The sequence below is a fragment of the Magallana gigas genome, chromosome 2 (genome assembly GCF_963853765.1).
Source record: "Magallana gigas chromosome 2, xbMagGiga1.1, whole genome shotgun sequence".
Taxonomy (NCBI): domain Eukaryota; kingdom Metazoa; phylum Mollusca; class Bivalvia; order Ostreida; family Ostreidae; genus Magallana; species Magallana gigas.
This window is the reverse complement of record NC_088854.1, coordinates 42,443,552-42,462,409: the sequence shown is the minus strand read 5'-3', so window position 1 is coordinate 42,462,409 and position 18,858 is coordinate 42,443,552. Positions and strand designations below refer to the sequence as shown.

The window sequence follows — 18,858 nt, the reverse complement described above, 5'->3', positions numbered from 1 at the left end:
ATTTCTATATAATGATGGTAATACATGTACATGTAAGTGGCTTACTTTTTGTTTTTTTAAAATTTCATTTTATCCTGAGACTAATTTTTTGCCTCGGTTGAGGAATCTGAGGGGTTACGTTCACAGAGAGAGTGCTGCTGATTTGTACATGTTTGTCTTCAAATAAACGTGCATGGCTTATAATACTTTGTGCAGTCTTATGCTTATTTAGTGATGGCATTAATTTGACAATATGCAATTTATCTTCAAGACAGGAAATGATGAATATTTGACTGGATTTAGCAAATAATAAAAACAAATTGTCTGCTTTGAGAACCAATAAGAGTAATGAGATTTTGTTTACTATTTTCGAAATTTTATTTTTTTAAATAACCAGTGTTTGTTAACTGTTACTTGATTGTTTTGATGTTATGAAAGAAATACCTGAAGAATCAAATATCGGCAATCTTATTGTGACTGTTCTTTCTACTTGCAGTGAAGATTTACCAGAATGGAGTAGCAGGCGGTCACCGTCACCACCATCATCCCCAGGAGGAAGAACTCACTCTTTGAGGCGGATCCCCATTGCCAACGGAATCTACATCCTGCCTGACACCCAGGAGATCCACAGAGAGCAGGACGTGGTTCCCCAGGAATACATGGCAGAGTCCCAGCTTTACGACCCTCACCAGTATATATACAACTCCGACAAGGGACACCTGCTTCCCAACTCGGCAGGTCATGACCCCGAGGACTGGGAGGGGATAGAGGAACGCCTCAAGAGGTCAAGGCTGGATTCTCATGACACTTCACGCAGCGGATGGAAAAATCCGGCCAAAGGGAAATATCCGCTTTATATCAAACATTACAGTGATTTTGATTTAAGCTTTCAGTCTCCAAACTTTTCAGGAGATGACCATACTTATGTTAATGTGCCATCACCGCATTCCAGTGAACAGCAAGTCCCAGACACTTCATTTTATTCTCATCCTCATTCCTCAGGCTATCATGGAAGTTACATAGACGATGACGACGAAAATGGTTTTGTACCAAAGAGACCTCCTCTTCCAAAAGAGTTCCAGAGAATGACCTCTGGAAGATCCATTTCCATGTATGATCCCCTGTATGAAAATGTCAATTCCTCTTTTGTTGTTGATGTGTTCTTCCCTCCCCCTCCTCCACAAGAATTTCCAGGCAGACATTCTCTGCCCCGCCATAGCTCAATGAAACCCTCTTATAAGACGTACCTAATTGGAGATCCTGTGGATGATGATTGCGGATTCACCCAACCATTTGGTGCTGAAGACATCTCCTCGGTGATGCCATCTTTCAATGAATCCGCAAGTGGTGCTCGAGATCGATTTGCATACTCTCCTTACAATGAAACAAACTCTAGAACTTTGTTGGAGCAACCAAACTGGAGTGGTGCAGAGATAAACAATTATCCATTATCTGCAAGTGAGAGACTAGCAAGACCAAAATCAAGAGGCAGTGATAACAGACAGAGATCCCATTCCAGTGATTATGCCAGTGATAATCCTAGGCATTCCTTGGTTAACAATCATCTTGACTACCCTGATAATACCACATTAAAACATCTAGATCCCATTTCTCCCAGCCCAAAGTCCCCCAGAAATGACTTTTCCTTTGGTCCTTCACAGTATACCAGGGACCAACTTCAGGGGGTTGTGGACAAAATTCGGAAAGGTCCTAGAGCTAGAAGATCCAAATCTGCTGGACGTCTTCCCTCCCAAGAAACAAACTTTCCTTACTCATATTCTCCACAGGTTGTTCCAAATCTCAGCTTGTCACCAACATTAGGCTCAGGGTATGATCAGTATGTCGAACATCCTCGACAGAGATACTCACACGAAATTGCTCCATATAAAGGAGAAAGGGGTAGTCGATCGAGCGTGAACAGTTCTGGTCGAGGAAGTCTTGGAAGACACAGATACCCTACAGACCCTCGCTCTTACGCTTTGGAAGATCTCACTCCAGATTCTAATAGTAGTGGTAGGGGGAGTCGGAACACATCACAAGCCACAGGCTCATCCCATCAGTCCCGTATTCCTAGAAACTCTCTCAGTTCATATGCCTCACCTCAAGAGCACGATCTCAGTCAAGACTCGTCTCCATTTTTGGATGCCACGGGAAGTCTCCAGAAAGACACTTCTGCAGATGATAACTATGAGTTTGACTCTTTGCAAGCATTGGAGGCTGATCTCATTAACACCCTCCGCAGTTATCCATTAGCCAAACAGAGTGAGGATCTCAAGATGGCCATTGAAAGTGGCTTAAACACTTCCGAGTTTTATGATAGTCTTTACCCGAAACCAAGTGTTGAAAGCCAGTACGACAATTCTGAAGCCAGATTTGAGAAATTGCGCCAAGAGTTTCAACTGTTTCGACGAAAGCAGCAGGAAATTTTTCAACAGACACGCTTAGCTATGGATAGTGACATGTTGTAATTAATGTGCATTCCACTTTATTCATGATGTAAATGTTAAATCTTCAGATATTGAATGCTATGAAATTGAGGTGTCATTACATTTTAGGAAAATGTATATTGTTTGTTTTGTTTACATGAAGTTTCAAAACATGCTTGAAAAGCTACAGTGTGAATATGTATTGAGAAATTTCTATGATCTCGGCAACCTATTGTCACAGATTTGAATGGCAATGCATCATATTATGGGTATTTTTTATTTGTTGCGTGTACAGTTATATTCCACACAGTTTGTTGTATACATTAGCACCTGTTTCTCTGTCCATGACTGCTTTATTAAGGGTCACTTGTTGAGGCTGTTTTGTTTTATGTCGTTTTGGTTAAGTTTTTTTTTCTTTGTCTGTTTATACCATTCTTGTTGTAACTGGTTCATAGAACCTACAAGTTATATAATTCCAATATAGTTGTAGTCAACTCTTAAACATATCATAATCTGAAAGGCTGTATATATAGTTTTTTATGCATGGTGAGCTCTTGTGGAATGTATTTTGAACAGAACATACTTATTTTGGGCGTAATTTTTTTTTTAACTCTGATTTAAAAGAATGTTTTAAAATGGCCGAATAAGTATGTTTTATGATGAATTTAGTGCAATAGTTTATTTAGGATTTTTTCTTCTAATAATATATTTATGTATTTTAGTCAACCTTTTTTTGTTCAAAACTGAAGTACTGTATTTATCTCTTACACTTTTTCAGTAAATTTACGGCAATTTTATTTTAGTTGATACCAAATGCACTTGGCAGCATTTCAAGAAAATGTATTTCATTTAGTTTTTCATATCATTATGTATTTTTAGCCAATTGTTTTCTTGACTATTTTAAAACAACTTTTTGAGTTTTTTCTTTACATTTTATCAGGATATACGTACATGTTTGTTATATACAGTATATATGAACACTGATGGGTGTGAGTGCATGTTTTTGTATTTATTGACTTTAAATTTTGTAAGCATTAAATGTGTGCGATTTACAAGAGCTGTCCTAATAGCTTAATATATACAATAATAATTTAAAAATACTTAAAAATACAGAAAAATAAAATTTTGAAGATCCTTTTTGCTTGGCTTTGTTTCTTTAAAGACAACACATATTAAAAATGTCAACATAATCGAGGCAAATGGGCCCAGTAAGTAAGGAATAAGGAATCATTCTTTGAGTATTTTGAGGTGATAATTTCGGTCAGGGCGTGATCAAATCCAATAAAGCCCGAAGTGCTTTATGGTAGATTTGATCACGCCCCGACTGAAATTATCACCTCATAATATTCAAAGAATGATTCCTTATTACTTATATTTATATAATTTTAAGCCTTCGTAAGATTAAATATTTATTAAATAAATATAATTAAGCTAACCCCGCTTGCACCTCAATTTGCTGTCATTTGTATTATGGGTTTATATAGTACAAAAACGATACGTAGTGTTATCACAGGCAAAGACACTGAAAAATGTCAATATTGTTGTTTAAATAAATTGCAGAACTGAAAAAAAGTTCTTGTTTAATTTTACGATGCATAAAACATAATTTAAAAAGGAGGCCATACAACATATGTAAGTTTTAAGATATATCAAATGTTGCTAAGATAAATCATACAACAAAGGTAAAATTTAAAGTAGGCCACTGACCTACATTTTCAATAAAGATATCTTGAGGTTGTAAGATGCTCCAACTGACAATCTTCTTCAATCTGGGTTAATACTAAGCCTAATACACTGTAGTATGAAAAATATAGATTTGCTGAATAACAAAAAAATTTTAAATTATAGTAGTTCAGTGATCTACTTTTTAACTCGCCTGAGCAGAAAGCTTAATTTGAGCTTTTCTGATCACTTTTTTGTAATTTGCCTTCTTTCAATCGGTCTGTAAACTTTTCACATTTTCATATTCTCCAAATCCCAAGGGCCAATCTCAACCTTTACTGAAATGAAGGGCCACACCCTTTTTCAAGGGGAGATAATTCAGAAATTATTATTTTAAAAATTTTTCTCTCAAAAACCATTGGGCTAAAAATGCCGAAATTTCTGTGGAAGCATTTTCAGATTGTGAAGATTCAAATCATGACCCCAAAGATAAAGTGGGGTTCCAATGAATTTTTACATAATAAATAGAGGAAAATCTTTCATTCTTCTCTAATGCCATAAGGCCAGTAAAGCTGAAACTTGTTCAAGCGTAGATTCAACTTTGTTCAAATAATGATTCCTGGGGAAGGGGGTAATTTTACATAGGAATAAGTAGAGAATAATCTTCTCAAAAACCATCTATATAGAAAAATTGAAACTTCTGTGGATATTTTATGATTTTATTATAACTTCCATAGCTGGCTTCACATGATTGCTTTTCCAGTTTTTGATAGAACTGCAAAATGACAAAGCTCTATTCAAGTCATTGTAACACTGAGGCCTTCAACTGTGCCAGCACTAGCACATGTTGATCATAATCAGCTTTAAAATTTAGAGTGTTAATAATAGTTTGTATTATCTCAATGCAAATCCAATGGAATGCACAAATATCAATTTGGTTTACAATTATTAATGTATATCAATCAGGAAAAAAATAAAACACACAGTAGTCAATGCTGGTGGTCAAAAATCACATACAGTAGAGAATGTCCCTGTATTTTTCTTCTATTAACGAGACAGTTTTAAAACAATATTCACAGCAACACATACAGCTTTTAAAACGTACCCTGAAATAAAACTCAGTTTGTCTAAAAAAAAAAAAGAATACAACTCAAAATTCATTACTTTTGTTAATATAGCTACTAACTGTGTTCTAAGCACTTCATTCCATCTAAAAAAAAAATAATATAACTTGAACAAAACAATTCATATCTACCACATCACTTCTTTCATCTGTTCTGAAATGTTTTCAATTTAACTAATATCGGTGAAAATCTCAAGATTATTATCACATTTAATACAAGAACATGAAAAAATGTACATGGTCATATAAAGTTTAATAATGGAAATGGGAGTCCATTAGCTCCTTACAAGATCAATAGCACATATTTAGCAAAAGTACAAAGCTTTTAAGAGTTAATGTATCATCAGAATTTCATCTGCGATCACCAAACTTGTCAAATTTTTGGTCACCGTTTTCTGTATTTACTTTAAAAACGTAGGAACAACCAACGTAAACTAGCTGTGAAACTAAAATCAAGAGTTCTGCTTTAGTTAAAACATAGCTTGCATGATCGCCAAGTCTTGTAGAATTAGCATGTTGTGTTTAAAAGGTTGTTTGTTCTTTTACTCTCTGAAGGGATGCATGGTACAATGGCTTTGGACACCAGTGTTTATACTGTCTACATAGTTTCTTTTTGTTTCATTGTAGATGATAATTAAGTACCGGTATCTGCCATTAACATGTACACCTGCATCTTATCATTATAACATTTAAACCATCCTCTAGTATTCAATATTTTCAAAATCTCTCAACCTTTGTCATGATTTTTTTTTTCAAAAATAAAACAGTGGCTCCATGCTTTCACAATACAACAGTCTTCAAGCATGCAGTTCCTTGGGATTTGGTACACTGTTGTGGTCCCCAAGTTTTGAGATTCTTGATTTGCGGAGTTTCTTGCAGTGGAGCAGATTCCTCCTCTCGGTTCCGCCATTAACCGTCGTCTTGATTGTTCGGTGCGTGAATGTTTCTAGAGTCACTCTTGCTGCATTCAAGGTTCTCGAAAATCTACAAAATGTTATTATTCAATAGGAAACAATTTTTATAACCAATTTCAGAAAAATTATTAATTTTTAGTAATTATTACAATAAGGAATCAAAAAGATTTTTAGTAACCAATTTATAATTTGTGTAATTTTTAGTACCAGTAATTAATTTTCAAAATCATGGAATGTTTGTGACTTCTATATCATATGATATGCTAGATTGTTAGTGATAAACACATTGAATGTGACCTTAGTCTGAGCCATAAAAGGAATTAAGAGAAACTTGTCAAATCTTATAAGGTTCACTAGCAAATCCCCACTAAACCTATGTCAACTTACATAGTACATGAACATGTATTTCAGAGTAGGAGAAACTTGTCAAATCTTTTAAGGTTCACTAGCAAATCCCTACAAAACCTATGTCAACTTACATAGTACCTATATTTCAGAGTAGGAGAAACTTGTAAAATCTTTTAAGGTTCACTTGCAAATCCCCAGAACACCAATGTCAACTTCCATAGTACATGTACATGTATTTCACCACCCTGCTGTAGAGTTTTTGGCATACCTTAATTAAAGAGTCTACTCCATACAGGTAACCGTCCTCACCATTCCCCAGGGCCCAGTCATCCCTGTGGGTCAGGGTTTTACCCTGAGGGAGAGGGACGGTCTTTGAAAAGTCGATCATCCAGGCTCCAGTATTACCCATTTCATCAAACATAAACAAGATTGAACTTCCAATTATCTAGACCAAAAAAAAAAAAGGATGATATCTATTATTGGATACTATTAAAGTACGTTGACAGAAACATGAACATCGCATCTCTAATTCCAAATACACACATACATGAACTAAGAATAACTGTGAGAAAACCTGTGGGTTGTGAAAATAGTCATGATTCATTTTACCTAAAGCTGTTTGTCAGTCTTTATACAATTGAGGCTTTCATCGATACAAATCATATCAAATTTTATCGGAGGCAATAAAAAGCTAGCTGCAATTATTATCCTTTTAACATTATATACATCAAGCTACATAAACAAGAGGCCCATGGGGCCACATCGCTCACCTGAGCAACAATGGGCGTTCAAAAGATATTGTGCCATATGGTCCCTCGGTAGAATAACAAAAAATAAATATTGTAAAGTATTCGAATTTTACACTTATTTTTGCATACACGTAATCTTTGACATTGTACCTTCATGAAATACTATTTTTTTTACCAGAATAAGAGAATCCTACGCAAGGTATAAAACTTAACATTTGGTAGGGGTACACTGTTAAGTTTGTATCTTCCAATTTAAAAAAAAAAATATAATAATTATTGTTTTTTATTTAAAAAATCCTACATGTATAGATGTGAAGAAGAAAATTGTACCTCAATGTGCTCAATTCCTCAAATTAAAAACATTCAAAAATTTAATTTGTCTTCTCCATTATGATAATTAAATGACTGTTATTTACCTCACGTACAAACCAGGATAATTTTCTGCTGTGATATTTTCTTAGGTATAGCGATAATTACTTTATCCCCGCAACAGAAATGTGTCAGAACTATGGAAACTGTTTTAAAGATGTCGTTTTTATTTACTCGTGTCTGAAAAACTATCAAAATTGATGTAGATTTCACATTATTTATGGTATAAAGAGGGGGCCCCAGAGAGTAGGTATATACAGAATATCATTCTTTTATTTTGTTTGTACAAGTATTTAACATACTCTAATTCATTCATGTTCAACCAAAATTTCAGCGTCAATCGTAGAATTATAAGCAAGATACAGAGCTCACAGTTCGCCTAGGTTTGAGTCATATTTTGTTCACATGAGTTTATTACATTCAGCTTAAGATTTTTAACTTGGTATTTCCTATTCAGCATTTAAAATGGAAAAAAAGAATGGCCTAAAATTTTCAATTCTTTTATTCACTCAAGACCAGTTCACTGGTATTTGAGGTTCAAAATCAGTTTATACAAATGTACACAAACACAGTCAAGGATCACATGTACAGTAGGAGTAATAATGACGAAAAAAAGTTAAGTTTACAATACACAATTAGTTGTTAAAGTTGGTTTCTGGAAGAACAGACTTTGAAAATTTTCTTAATAAATATTGACAAATTTTTCCTTTTTTAATCTTTAGTTTTTAAGATCTGTGTACAAACATACAATTGTGAGCAAATCTCTGTATCTTGCTTATAATCCGAAGCTTAACACTCAAATATGGTTAGTAAATAGAAACTGTAAACAATTAAACACAAGAAACATGCACTATAACAAATAAAGAACACAATTTATTTTTTCGAAATGAATCATATATATACATGTATATACCTACATATTTCCGTCAGCGATATCAAAATCTATTTAAACTGAATAAACTTGAGAAAATGCCGAGCATCTCAACAAAACCTATTGCATTAATCTACCATTACGCAAAAGATAATGCCGAATTACCGATAGAATGAATTGTATTTCAGTACTTTTTGATACATCAGATTTTGCTTAATTTGCACAGGTAAACAATTGATTTACCAAAGTCTCTGTTTGATTTGATGTGTAATAATCACGAAATACAGACGATAGTTCCCAGGTTACAAAGCATAAATAATGAAAACGTAACGAAAATCAGAACAAGCTAACACCAACGTCATGTGTGAAAACTGTCAATGCATTGAAATATTAAGCCTCAATTTACTTCACAAAATCGGCACCAATATATTTTGCATGTTTCAAAAATTTCCCTTCATACGCGAACTGTTGCACAACAAGCAAAATGGGTATGCAAACCTGGGCCGTGGCAAAATAAAAGCCGGGGCAGATCGGCAATCGTCAATTCCAAATACGCATTATTTTGCAGCAATATTTACAGCGAATACAAATATACTGGTCCATCAAATATCCTGAAATTTTAATGAGATTGGCAGATAAATAACTGCCAATTTTTTGTTTTGCCCAGGCCAAGTTTTGCCTACCCATTTTACCGATGCCGAACCCGAAGCTATTAAACTGATTGAAACACGCCTTTCCTTTATTATTATTTTCGTAATAACTCAGATTTAAAACAGAATTAGCCCTTAATTTTTGCAATTTATATTTTCCTTCCCATAAGGAATTCAGTAGTTCTTGAGAAGAAAATTTTTAAAAATGCACCCCCCTTTTTCTACAGTTTCAAGGTTTTCTCTGCTTTGAATACAGATCGGACTTTTATTTCTGCAATTTATATTCACCCTCCCATAAGGATGCTTTGTGCTAATTTCAGTTGAAATTGGATAAGCGGTTTTAAAGAAGAAGTTCAAAATGTTAAAAGTTTACAGACGGACAGACAAACAGACGGACGACGGACAAAATGTGATCAGAATAGCTCACTTAATCTTTCAGCTCAGGTGAGCTAAAAAGTTAAAAATACAAATTGCCAGTTTTGTATTTATGCAAGTACATGCATGTGTTAATGAAGAAACTAAAAATAAAAACACAAAATGTATGATGATAATATGTCTGATCAGCAGAATTTGGATATATTGTTGGTTCATGTATAGTTTTTAAGAGAGGCTCAGGGGCCACATTGCTCACCTGAGCAATGATTAGGCCAACAAAAGCTTTAGAGTATCCAGACCACAAAGTAGAGTATATATCTTGATTTTCAAATTTTTTCAAAACATATTCTTAAGTTAAACATTGAGCTCCTTTTTTTGTTTTAGTTTTTGGGAATAAGATTTTTAAAAGATTTTTATCTAAATACTCCTATGTAAATAATGTTAAACTTTCCCACTTTCTAGTAGCCCAATCCAACCCTATGGGATGATGATGATGATGATGATGATGATGATGATGATGAGGATGAGGATGATGATAATGATGAATAGAATGAACTTGAATCAACACCTTTTTTTTTTTTTTTTTTTTTTTTTTTTTTTTAGATATTTCTCTACATATTCCTATGACCCCAATTGGGGCCCCAACCTACCCCTGGGGATGATGATTTGAACACACTTAAATCTACACTACCGAAGGGTGCTTCCACACAAGTTAAACTTTTCCAGCCTAATGATTTTGAAAACAATTTTCTAAAATTCATAAATTCAAAATTATTTTCCCTTTTATAAGAGGTCGTGGCCCTTCAACTTGAATTCCCACCATTTAATAGCGCTTTGTGCCAAGTTTGGTTGAATTTGGCCCAGTGGTTTTGGAGGAGGAGATCAAAATGTGAATAGTTTACGGCAACGACAATGGAAAAATTTTGATCAGAAAAGCTAACTTGAGTCATCAGCTCAGATGAACTATCCATAAAAAAACCCTGTAAAACAAATTTCACAACAGCTTCGAGATTAATCAGCAATAAACAGTTTTCCGGAGACTAATTTAAGCAAGCAAGCTTCTTCCAGTAAAAAAATCATTTACAAGAGACATTAAATGACTGGTTTGCTGTGAAAAAAAAAATCATTATGACGTACATGGCTCTCACAAACGTTAGCAAGTTTTCTAAAGAACATGCAACACCTATTTGACTTATACACATTTATGCATCATGCTATATATCATAATCAGGTAATTTTCTGCTGATTTGAGAAACTGTTTCAAGGTGTAGTGAGCTTAATATTAAAGTTTTACAATAAACTATACATTAATGTTTCACACCTCTCAAAACCCAAATTTGCTTTATTTTAATATGTTAAGCAAAGACAAGATACAATGACTGCAAATACAAATAATTGTTAAAATGATTATCTGAATCTACAACTAGTCGCCCAAGAAATAATGAAAGACAAAATGGAACACGCAAAATTCTTGAATTTAAATGTGACATGCACTAAACAATGTACAAATTATAGACTTTCATTACCTGGTGTGACATTAAAAAAGAGGAGGATTCGAATTTCTCCTTGATTTGTTTTAGCCTGCTGTGGAACTTCCATCGCACAGAGTCCTGGTTCTTGATGAATTTACATAAAACGTTTTCTATTTGTGCCATTGTTTTCACCTTCTTCAAATTAGTGGTTGGTGATTCACCAGACACCTACGAAAAATTAAATCAAAATAGAATTAATATTGTTTTTTACAATACATGTAGTCCCTATAGGGTGTTAGTCATAAATTTATACTTATGTGTCATAAAATGCAAGACATTTTAGTGATTTGAATTTCCTCTTTACACCTAACCCACCCCCATCCAATTTGAATATCTGTATATTCTATGAATCTTCATTCATAATACCTCTCCTTTATTTTACCAATATACCTGGGAAAAGTAATTGTGACTGATTCATGAAATCTAAAATATCAGTTTACCAGATGGAGAAATTTCAATTGATCAAAAGAAAGAAAAGTATTCCCAGAAACTTTAAACTCTGAGCATATGATGCACACGAAACTTGTTTCACATGATGTTTTCAAGGGCTGGATGATCATTCCAACTTTTCTGACTATTTTTATCTCCTTGAGATGAAGAGTTCTGTATAAAGATATAGGTTAATTTTCAAAATTTTAAAGGTTTTTTTTTGGTTTTAGCTATTTATTATTATAAAGGTATTTAAATGTATTTATTATGAGGTATTTAAAATTTTCAGGTAGATCTTGTGGTGATTTATTGACCATTCAGCCTCTTCTTGGTATTGGCCTTTCAGAGACCGCTTCTGACAACTGATGTAACTTATCCTTTCTTATAACCACAATAAAACATTCTGCTACCCTGCCATAGGATCAAATATCGCCTTGCTAATTGGTTTTTAAGGGTATTTTTGTGACCACGTAGGGTGAAATCAATATGAGAATGCAGAAAAACCATAGCAACAGAATAACTGGCACTGTATATAGACATTTATACATTTATAAATTGCAACTCTTTCATCATAAAAATATATAGAGAAACCTGAATAGATGGATACCTTAGATATGTCTTACCCATTATTTTTATTAATAAGTAGAGAATACCTATGGAAATACCCGGTACCTTAAGAAATACATGTATAGTATTTTCTTTGCACATTTGGGATATATTTATAGCTCAATTTAATCATCAGCCATAGCTGGTACCGGTATATGGGAAATGACAAGTTTCCTGTCTATTGAGACTGATTCTAAGGTCAAACATAGCTGTAATCCACCTCCTTTCCTAGATTGTCATCTACCTTCTTTTAGAGTCTCCATTCTGTAGTCATACTCAGTTGAATGGATACCAATCTTTCCATGAATTGTTTACTACCTATCATTAAGACCTTTATTCAGAATCAACTCAGCTATAATGTAAACTACCTACTCAGCTGTAAAAACATTAACTGTAAACATTAACTATCTATATATACTCAGCTGTGAACACTTACAACTGCTAACTCAGCTGAAAACGTTAACCTCTTATAAAACCTCTATCTCCCTTAAATGACTTGTTGACTACCTACCCGTAGAGCCTCTATTCTGAAGCCATACTCGGCAGTGGAGCTTTCCTCCTCCCTGAATTGCATATATCTGAGTTTGGTGATGGCCTGTTGTTCCCTCTCCTCAGGAGTGGGGGCACCAGGGCACAGCTTAACCATCTTCTCGTACAAGTCCTTACGCAGCACTGGGTTCTTTACTTCAGACTCCATAAATGTCCTGAAAATTTCAATATGTACATGTAGATTTGCATACATGATTCATCATATCATATAATGATTCATGTATTATAGCAGCCAAATTTTATTTGGTATATACATGTACAAGGGTGAAATGACAAAGTATGAAACAAAGGTTAAATTATGTTTGGCTTAATTGTTTCTATGTTGATCCAGTGCTGCAATCTTAATTTTTGCAAATAAAATAATTGGCACAAATCTGCATGTTTATGTCATTTTGCTATATGATTCATTCATTGAATAGACCAGTACTTGTGTAACTATAAATTCAACATTTGATGAAGCATTTTGTATACCCCCCCACCCCCCCAAAAAAAAATCTTTTTAATTTTTCGTAGCTAATTTGTATTTTAAAATAGACCAATTTTGCAAGTGTTATTTGGTGAATTAAGTATAAAACTTTCTCATAGAAAACCAGGTTGTCTGAATTATTTGACAATCTAATGGACAAAGAATCTGTTCAATCTTCAGCTTTAACATTATAAATTATCATGTTTGCAATACATGTATGTACAAATGAATATCAATACAATTCAAATTGGAATCTGTTAATTACCCAGCCAATGTACAACATAAGATTGGAGTACGTTTCCTGTTGTTTGATCTAATTATTCCACTCTACCATTTACAGCAATATGAGCTGCAAATTGCATGTTGGAAATTTTTGTTGTATTAAAATTGCGAGTTGTTATCTTCAAGACAAATCTAATACAAATGTAATGGTTTACAACAAACTTCTGTTAATCATATTTTGTTTGGAAAGCAATTTGGAGGCTCTGATAATGAAGCAAAATTACATCACTGTTGTCCTAGCTGTACAACAAGTGAAAAGCTGTCAAAGTGACATCAAACCGGGTTTTCTTTTATGTGAACTGTATCCATAATCAATGTCAACCATGAATAGATAAACACTGTACCTTACTGTATCCAGTGAAATGGAGTACCCTATATGCAATATTTTGCCAAAAAATTACTAAGTTCAAAAGCTGGTATTTTTTTCATAAATTATCAGAAATCAAAATCCTAGCAATATGCACACCTCTGATATATGTACAACTGATCTGCAAAAGAACAACTCCCTCTCCTGAAAACTGTAGGAAGAATTATCCATACAATGAGGGTACCCTATATGCCATATTTTGCTAAAAAATGACCAAGTTCAAAAGCTGGTATTTTTTCATAAATTTTCAGAAATCAAAATCCTAGCATAATGCACACCTCTGATATATGTACAATTGATCTGCAAAAGAACAACTTCCTATCTTGAAAACTGTAGGAGTAGTTATCCGTACAATGAGGGCACCCTTTTAGCAGCTGCCCACCAGGCGGCCATTTTCAACATTTTAATAACTGGATTTTCCGTTGGAAAACCCAGTTAAAAATTGATTTGCTTTATGTTCCATTGGACAAGAATCTTCATCATGATACCATTTAAAGATCTTAAGTGCTAACAGAATTATTATCATATTAGCATGTTGAAGCCGCAAAATCAAATTAAAATCATCAAATATAAAGTTCAATTTGCTTTAACTATCAGCACCTTTTGCCTATCAAATCAGAATGTCTTTTCTTAAAAATTTTATCATAATATGTCCCATAAAACTCTCCTTAATCACATATGTGTTAATGAAAAAAGAACACACGGCTAGTACCTATTTCAATATTGTGAGAATTCTGATATAATGAATAATTTGAATTCACTACCCTTGTAAAAGGTGAAGGTTAAATTCTTGGTTAATCATGTCAAAACTGATAATTATATACAAGATGCAAAAATCTGTTGCATGCTTGGAAATGTTTTTTAATTTCATTATTTGGAATAGACATTAATTAAACCATATGTCTTAAAAATTATCAGAGATAAAAAAAAGTAGAGCAAATTGGAATGTGTATATAACAAAGTGTGCTACTTTATTGAAAACGTTTCACAACAAGACACTAAACTTCATTTTGCTGAGTTCATATACTTCAGGAATATTTCAAGAAAGTAACACAAACATGAAAATATACCTTTTTCCAATTTTAATATCCATGATATTTGGATTAATAAAATGCTGTAAAAGATCTTCAATTTCTATAAAATCTTCATCAATGTTAAGGAAACTATAGCAGCTACATGTAGCATGACTCGCAAAGTATTAAGTACTACTTGGGTAAATACAGTTGAACTCCGATATCTCGAACACTGATATCTCGAAATCTGGATAGGTCAAAGTGTTTTGTCAGCCCAACCACTTATATTTTTAAAATTTTACTTTCGATATTTTGAATACTCAGATATCTCGAAGTTTTTATACAGTCCCATCTAGTTTGAGATAACAAAGTTTGACTGTAGTAAGTATTAATGCACAAAAAAAAATTCGAAGACATTTTCTATTTGACAATGCAAAAATGTATAAATTGCTTAGAGCATCATTTAAGGTAGAAAATAAACATATCTGGTTGCCGTGTTTCATGTTTATGACGGTGAACTTTTGAACGACATGTAGGTGTATAAAAATGCCAATACTGTATTAGACAATCTAAATCCAGATTTTTAATAACCTTGTTTTTTATGTGCTCAGAAAAAGGATACATTCTCCATTATATTCCACTTCCCTGAAGAATTCAGGCACAATTTCATGAGCCGAGTCCTTCATCAGCATTTCGTAGGCCCTCGTTTCTGTGCTGTCTTTGAAATTTATCCTCCTCTTCCATATTGTGCTTGGTCCTGCAGGGGCAAAAGCTCCTGGGAAACGGAAATGTGAAATGAAATTTATTCCAGGAATACTCCATGTATTGCAAATGATAAAATAAGATATACTTTTTTAAAGTTGGGTACATGTATTTTAACTGGTCAATCAGCAGGCACAAAGGTAATGACACTTGGAAATATAAATTTGTCTCAATATTTCCTGGTTGTACATAATTCATGGTTTTATATGACACATTTATGCCTATGTTTGAAAAGTTAAAAATAAAAAACCCAACAACTCAACATTAAAAAAAACCCATTATGATACCGATTGGTTTAGTGTAGAGCTTGTGCTTGATGACCTAATGACCAGAGAAATATTTTGTATAGCGATTACGTAATGAGAACTTGTTAGATATAAAACAATAAACATGCCAAATCTGACCTACAACACTCAAAGTATGTAACTCAGTTACCATACACAGTACAGCTTGTGATGGTTACTATTACAAGGGGGTCATTGTACATCAACACAAGGTCGTTACCTGGGTGACCTGCTAGCTGTATCCAGGCATTCTTCCTGTTCTTCACAAGAGCATCACTAGCAGGAGCTGAGAGGTCCAAGGCAGTCTACAAAACCAAAAATAATACAACTCAACTTTTTGAACATAAATATTCCAAATGCCATTGATATGTTGAATTGATCAGAGGTCCGATTCACTGTTTTCATGTATTTTGACTTCACTCCTTTGAATCCTTATATTACCTCTAATTTTTTTTCTCCGCCCAACAAGTTCCAAGACTTTACTTTATAACTTAAGAAAAGAAAGCAGTTTCAAATACAGTAACACTTGTTTGTAAAGACTTCACAGATATAACAAACTTATTTGAGGTTCCCTGCAACATTTTCAATTACCTGGTACATGTTTAGCCCCCTGCAACATTTTCAATTATATGTTTAATGTATGTTGAATTTTATGGTCATATAGCAAGCGCAGTAGAGATTATAAATAACAAAATTTACCAATTCATCTTTCAATATTACAATTTTCTAAAGACTTCAATGGATTGAAATAATATATTGGCATAAATCATCATAATTAACTTCTCAAGTTCTCAACGTATATGTTTTGTAAATTCCCTGTATACCAGGTAAATAGAAAAGTCCTTGGGACTTTGCTAGCTTTACTCTATACTTTCACAAACTATAATTCTCCTTTCAGAGCCCCTTAAGTTTGCTAACTTTTTAATTATCTAAACATCAACTATTCATCAAGCCATCCTATCAATCAATCAATCAATCAATTAATGTTTATTGTAATCCATCCATCAATCAAACACTTACAGATTGTTTCAAGAGGTCAGCTGGTGAATGTAATTCACATCTAAACCTTCATCTTAATATATGAACAATTATAATAAATGCTTTCTTTGGCAATTCATGCAGATATGAAGGTAGCAACATTGCAGAAAAAAAATAACATAACCCAATCACTAAGGCAGGTTATGCATTTTTTACTGCAATGATCCCTACCTTCATTGTCCACATGAAACATCAAAGAAAGCATTTAATTCATATTTACATTTTTCTTCTAACAAATTAATGAATAAATTGTAAAGTCTGTCAGTTAGTAACTAAATTACTGTTACGCGTATCAGAACTTTTTTTTGTTTGTGTGGAAACCTTGATAACTGAGAGAGGTGCTAAATTAGCACAAAAATATCTTGTTGATTATACATTCATTAACATGTAGACCTACCACTAATCTTTTGTCAGAATTTTGTCTGACAGTCAGTGATAGTGGACAGTTAATTAGGACAAACACCTGCTACTGTCATCTGTGCACATAGGTGTGCCGTGATAATGACTATGGTAAATATCAAATATCAAAAATCATCTAAAAGTTGCATAATCTTTATATGAGTTGTCAATATGAAAATCATTTTCTCTGCATGTTTTTCCCATATAAATATCAATATTTATTGATCTAGTGATGATTAATATATTCAAAGATAATAATATGTGGATGTTTTTTAATATCTAAATGCACAGCTGATATGCACTTCTGATTATCTCTTTGCTTCACACACTGCAGAACAATCAACGGATCACACCTATAAGATCAATAAACTGCTGAGGGTCTGATCAAACAACAGTTAGATAATCTTGTATGATAGGACCCGATTACAATTGGTTCTCCCTATAGGACTTCCTCTTTAAACCCCCTCCCCTGCTCCTCCTGGGACACTTAAACTGATAAAATTACATCACCAAAGTCATTTTTTTAAAACCGCAACTTAGCAACGTAAACTTATTGGTATGATATGAATGCATTCCAAAATTAATGATCTGTACCTGTTTTACATGTATGCCTCCTATTTTAACCCCCAAAATTATAGGGATGGTAGGATTTTTTTCATTGTTCACTTTAAGTGTTAATTGATATGTTATCAAACTTGGTTAATCAGATGGACCCTCATAAAACATTTCAAATACACAGAAAGCAAATCTAGATCTAGTGTTTCTTAATTATGACAGCATCCATTTTCATAAAAACAAATAAACACCATTTGAATCAAAAAATGAATATTGTTGCAAAAAAAAAGTAAATAACAAAATTAGGGTCATCCTATAACAGTATAATATTTGGCAATGGAAACACACTATTTCTTTACTGTGGCCCTATTATAAGGATAAACTGATAAAAACACATCAACAAATTGGCCAAACTTGTTCTGAAAGCAAATTTGTTATTTTTTTTTCCTCAGATGAAATTCATTAAGGAACAAAGAACAAGGTACAGAACTGCCAATTTCAACCATAAACATTTCTATAAATATATCTTATTTCATTAGAACAACAATGCAAAGTGAGAATGAGATAACATTTCTATAGAGGTGTTCAGTCTATCAGTGAAAATTTAGTACAGAAATACCTAGAATAGGCAAAACTCAGTCTGAATGATCACACATACAACAAAGGAAACCCCTAATAACGAATCCATCCAAAGATATAAATGCTGTGGTAGAATTCAATGGCTTTCTTTGTAAATAGGTATTTTGCTTGCAGTATCAGATTTGCTCTCTGTGAATAATGCCGACCCCCCCCCCCCCCCTCCTCACCTTCATATAAGGAATGTCTTGGCAACATTCATGGTTCGATTTCTTATTAAGCAATAGGAATTTAAATTGAGTTGTTTCTAATTATTTGATTTCATTTCTCTCACTTAAATTAAAGTTATCTTTCATCTTTACCGATTCAAAAGGAAATATTCAGCTACCACGTAAGTACCAAAGTTTACGTGCAGCTTTTTATATAAAGCCGGAAGACGCGTGTTGTACAAACAATAAGTTTAGTCTCGCTTGAACGGTTAACATAGATGGCAATAAAACATTACGTCTTACACTAATTGTTCTAAAGGACCAA

The 18,858-nt window shown here is 33.4% G+C and overlaps 2 protein-coding genes across 11 annotated transcripts in view; one reads left to right on the top strand and one right to left on the bottom strand.

Annotated features, from left to right (window-relative positions):
- The window catches only part of LOC105335844 (protein turtle homolog B), a 51,392-nt gene extending 47,850 nt beyond the window's left edge, over positions 1 to 3,542 (top strand). For all 5 annotated transcript variants that reach the window (XM_066076714.1, XM_011439959.4, XM_011439960.4 and 2 more), the window contains one exon: positions 476 to 3,542. In XM_066076714.1, the coding sequence (XP_065932786.1) occupies positions 476 to 2,447 (1,972 nt within the window). In that variant the 3' untranslated portion in view covers positions 2,448 to 3,542. The remainder of the gene's footprint in view (positions 1 to 475) is intronic.
- Positions 3,543 to 4,765: 1,223 nt separating this feature from the next.
- Positions 4,766 to 18,858, bottom strand: part of LOC105335845 (inositol-trisphosphate 3-kinase homolog) — a 41,021-nt gene continuing 26,928 nt past the window's right edge. For all 6 annotated transcript variants that reach the window (XM_011439965.4, XM_034445177.2, XM_011439966.4 and 3 more), the window contains 7 exons: positions 15,977 to 16,061; positions 15,333 to 15,485; positions 14,768 to 14,840; positions 12,545 to 12,737; positions 10,993 to 11,166; positions 6,721 to 6,897; positions 4,766 to 6,174 (listed from right to left, as the gene is read on the bottom strand). In XM_011439965.4, coding sequence (XP_011438267.3) covers positions 6,100 to 6,174; positions 6,721 to 6,897; positions 10,993 to 11,166; positions 12,545 to 12,737; positions 14,768 to 14,840; positions 15,333 to 15,485; positions 15,977 to 16,061 — 930 coding nt within the window. In that variant the 3' untranslated portion in view covers positions 4,766 to 6,099. The remainder of the gene's footprint in view (positions 6,175 to 6,720; positions 6,898 to 10,992; positions 11,167 to 12,544; positions 12,738 to 14,767; positions 14,841 to 15,332; positions 15,486 to 15,976; positions 16,062 to 18,858) is intronic.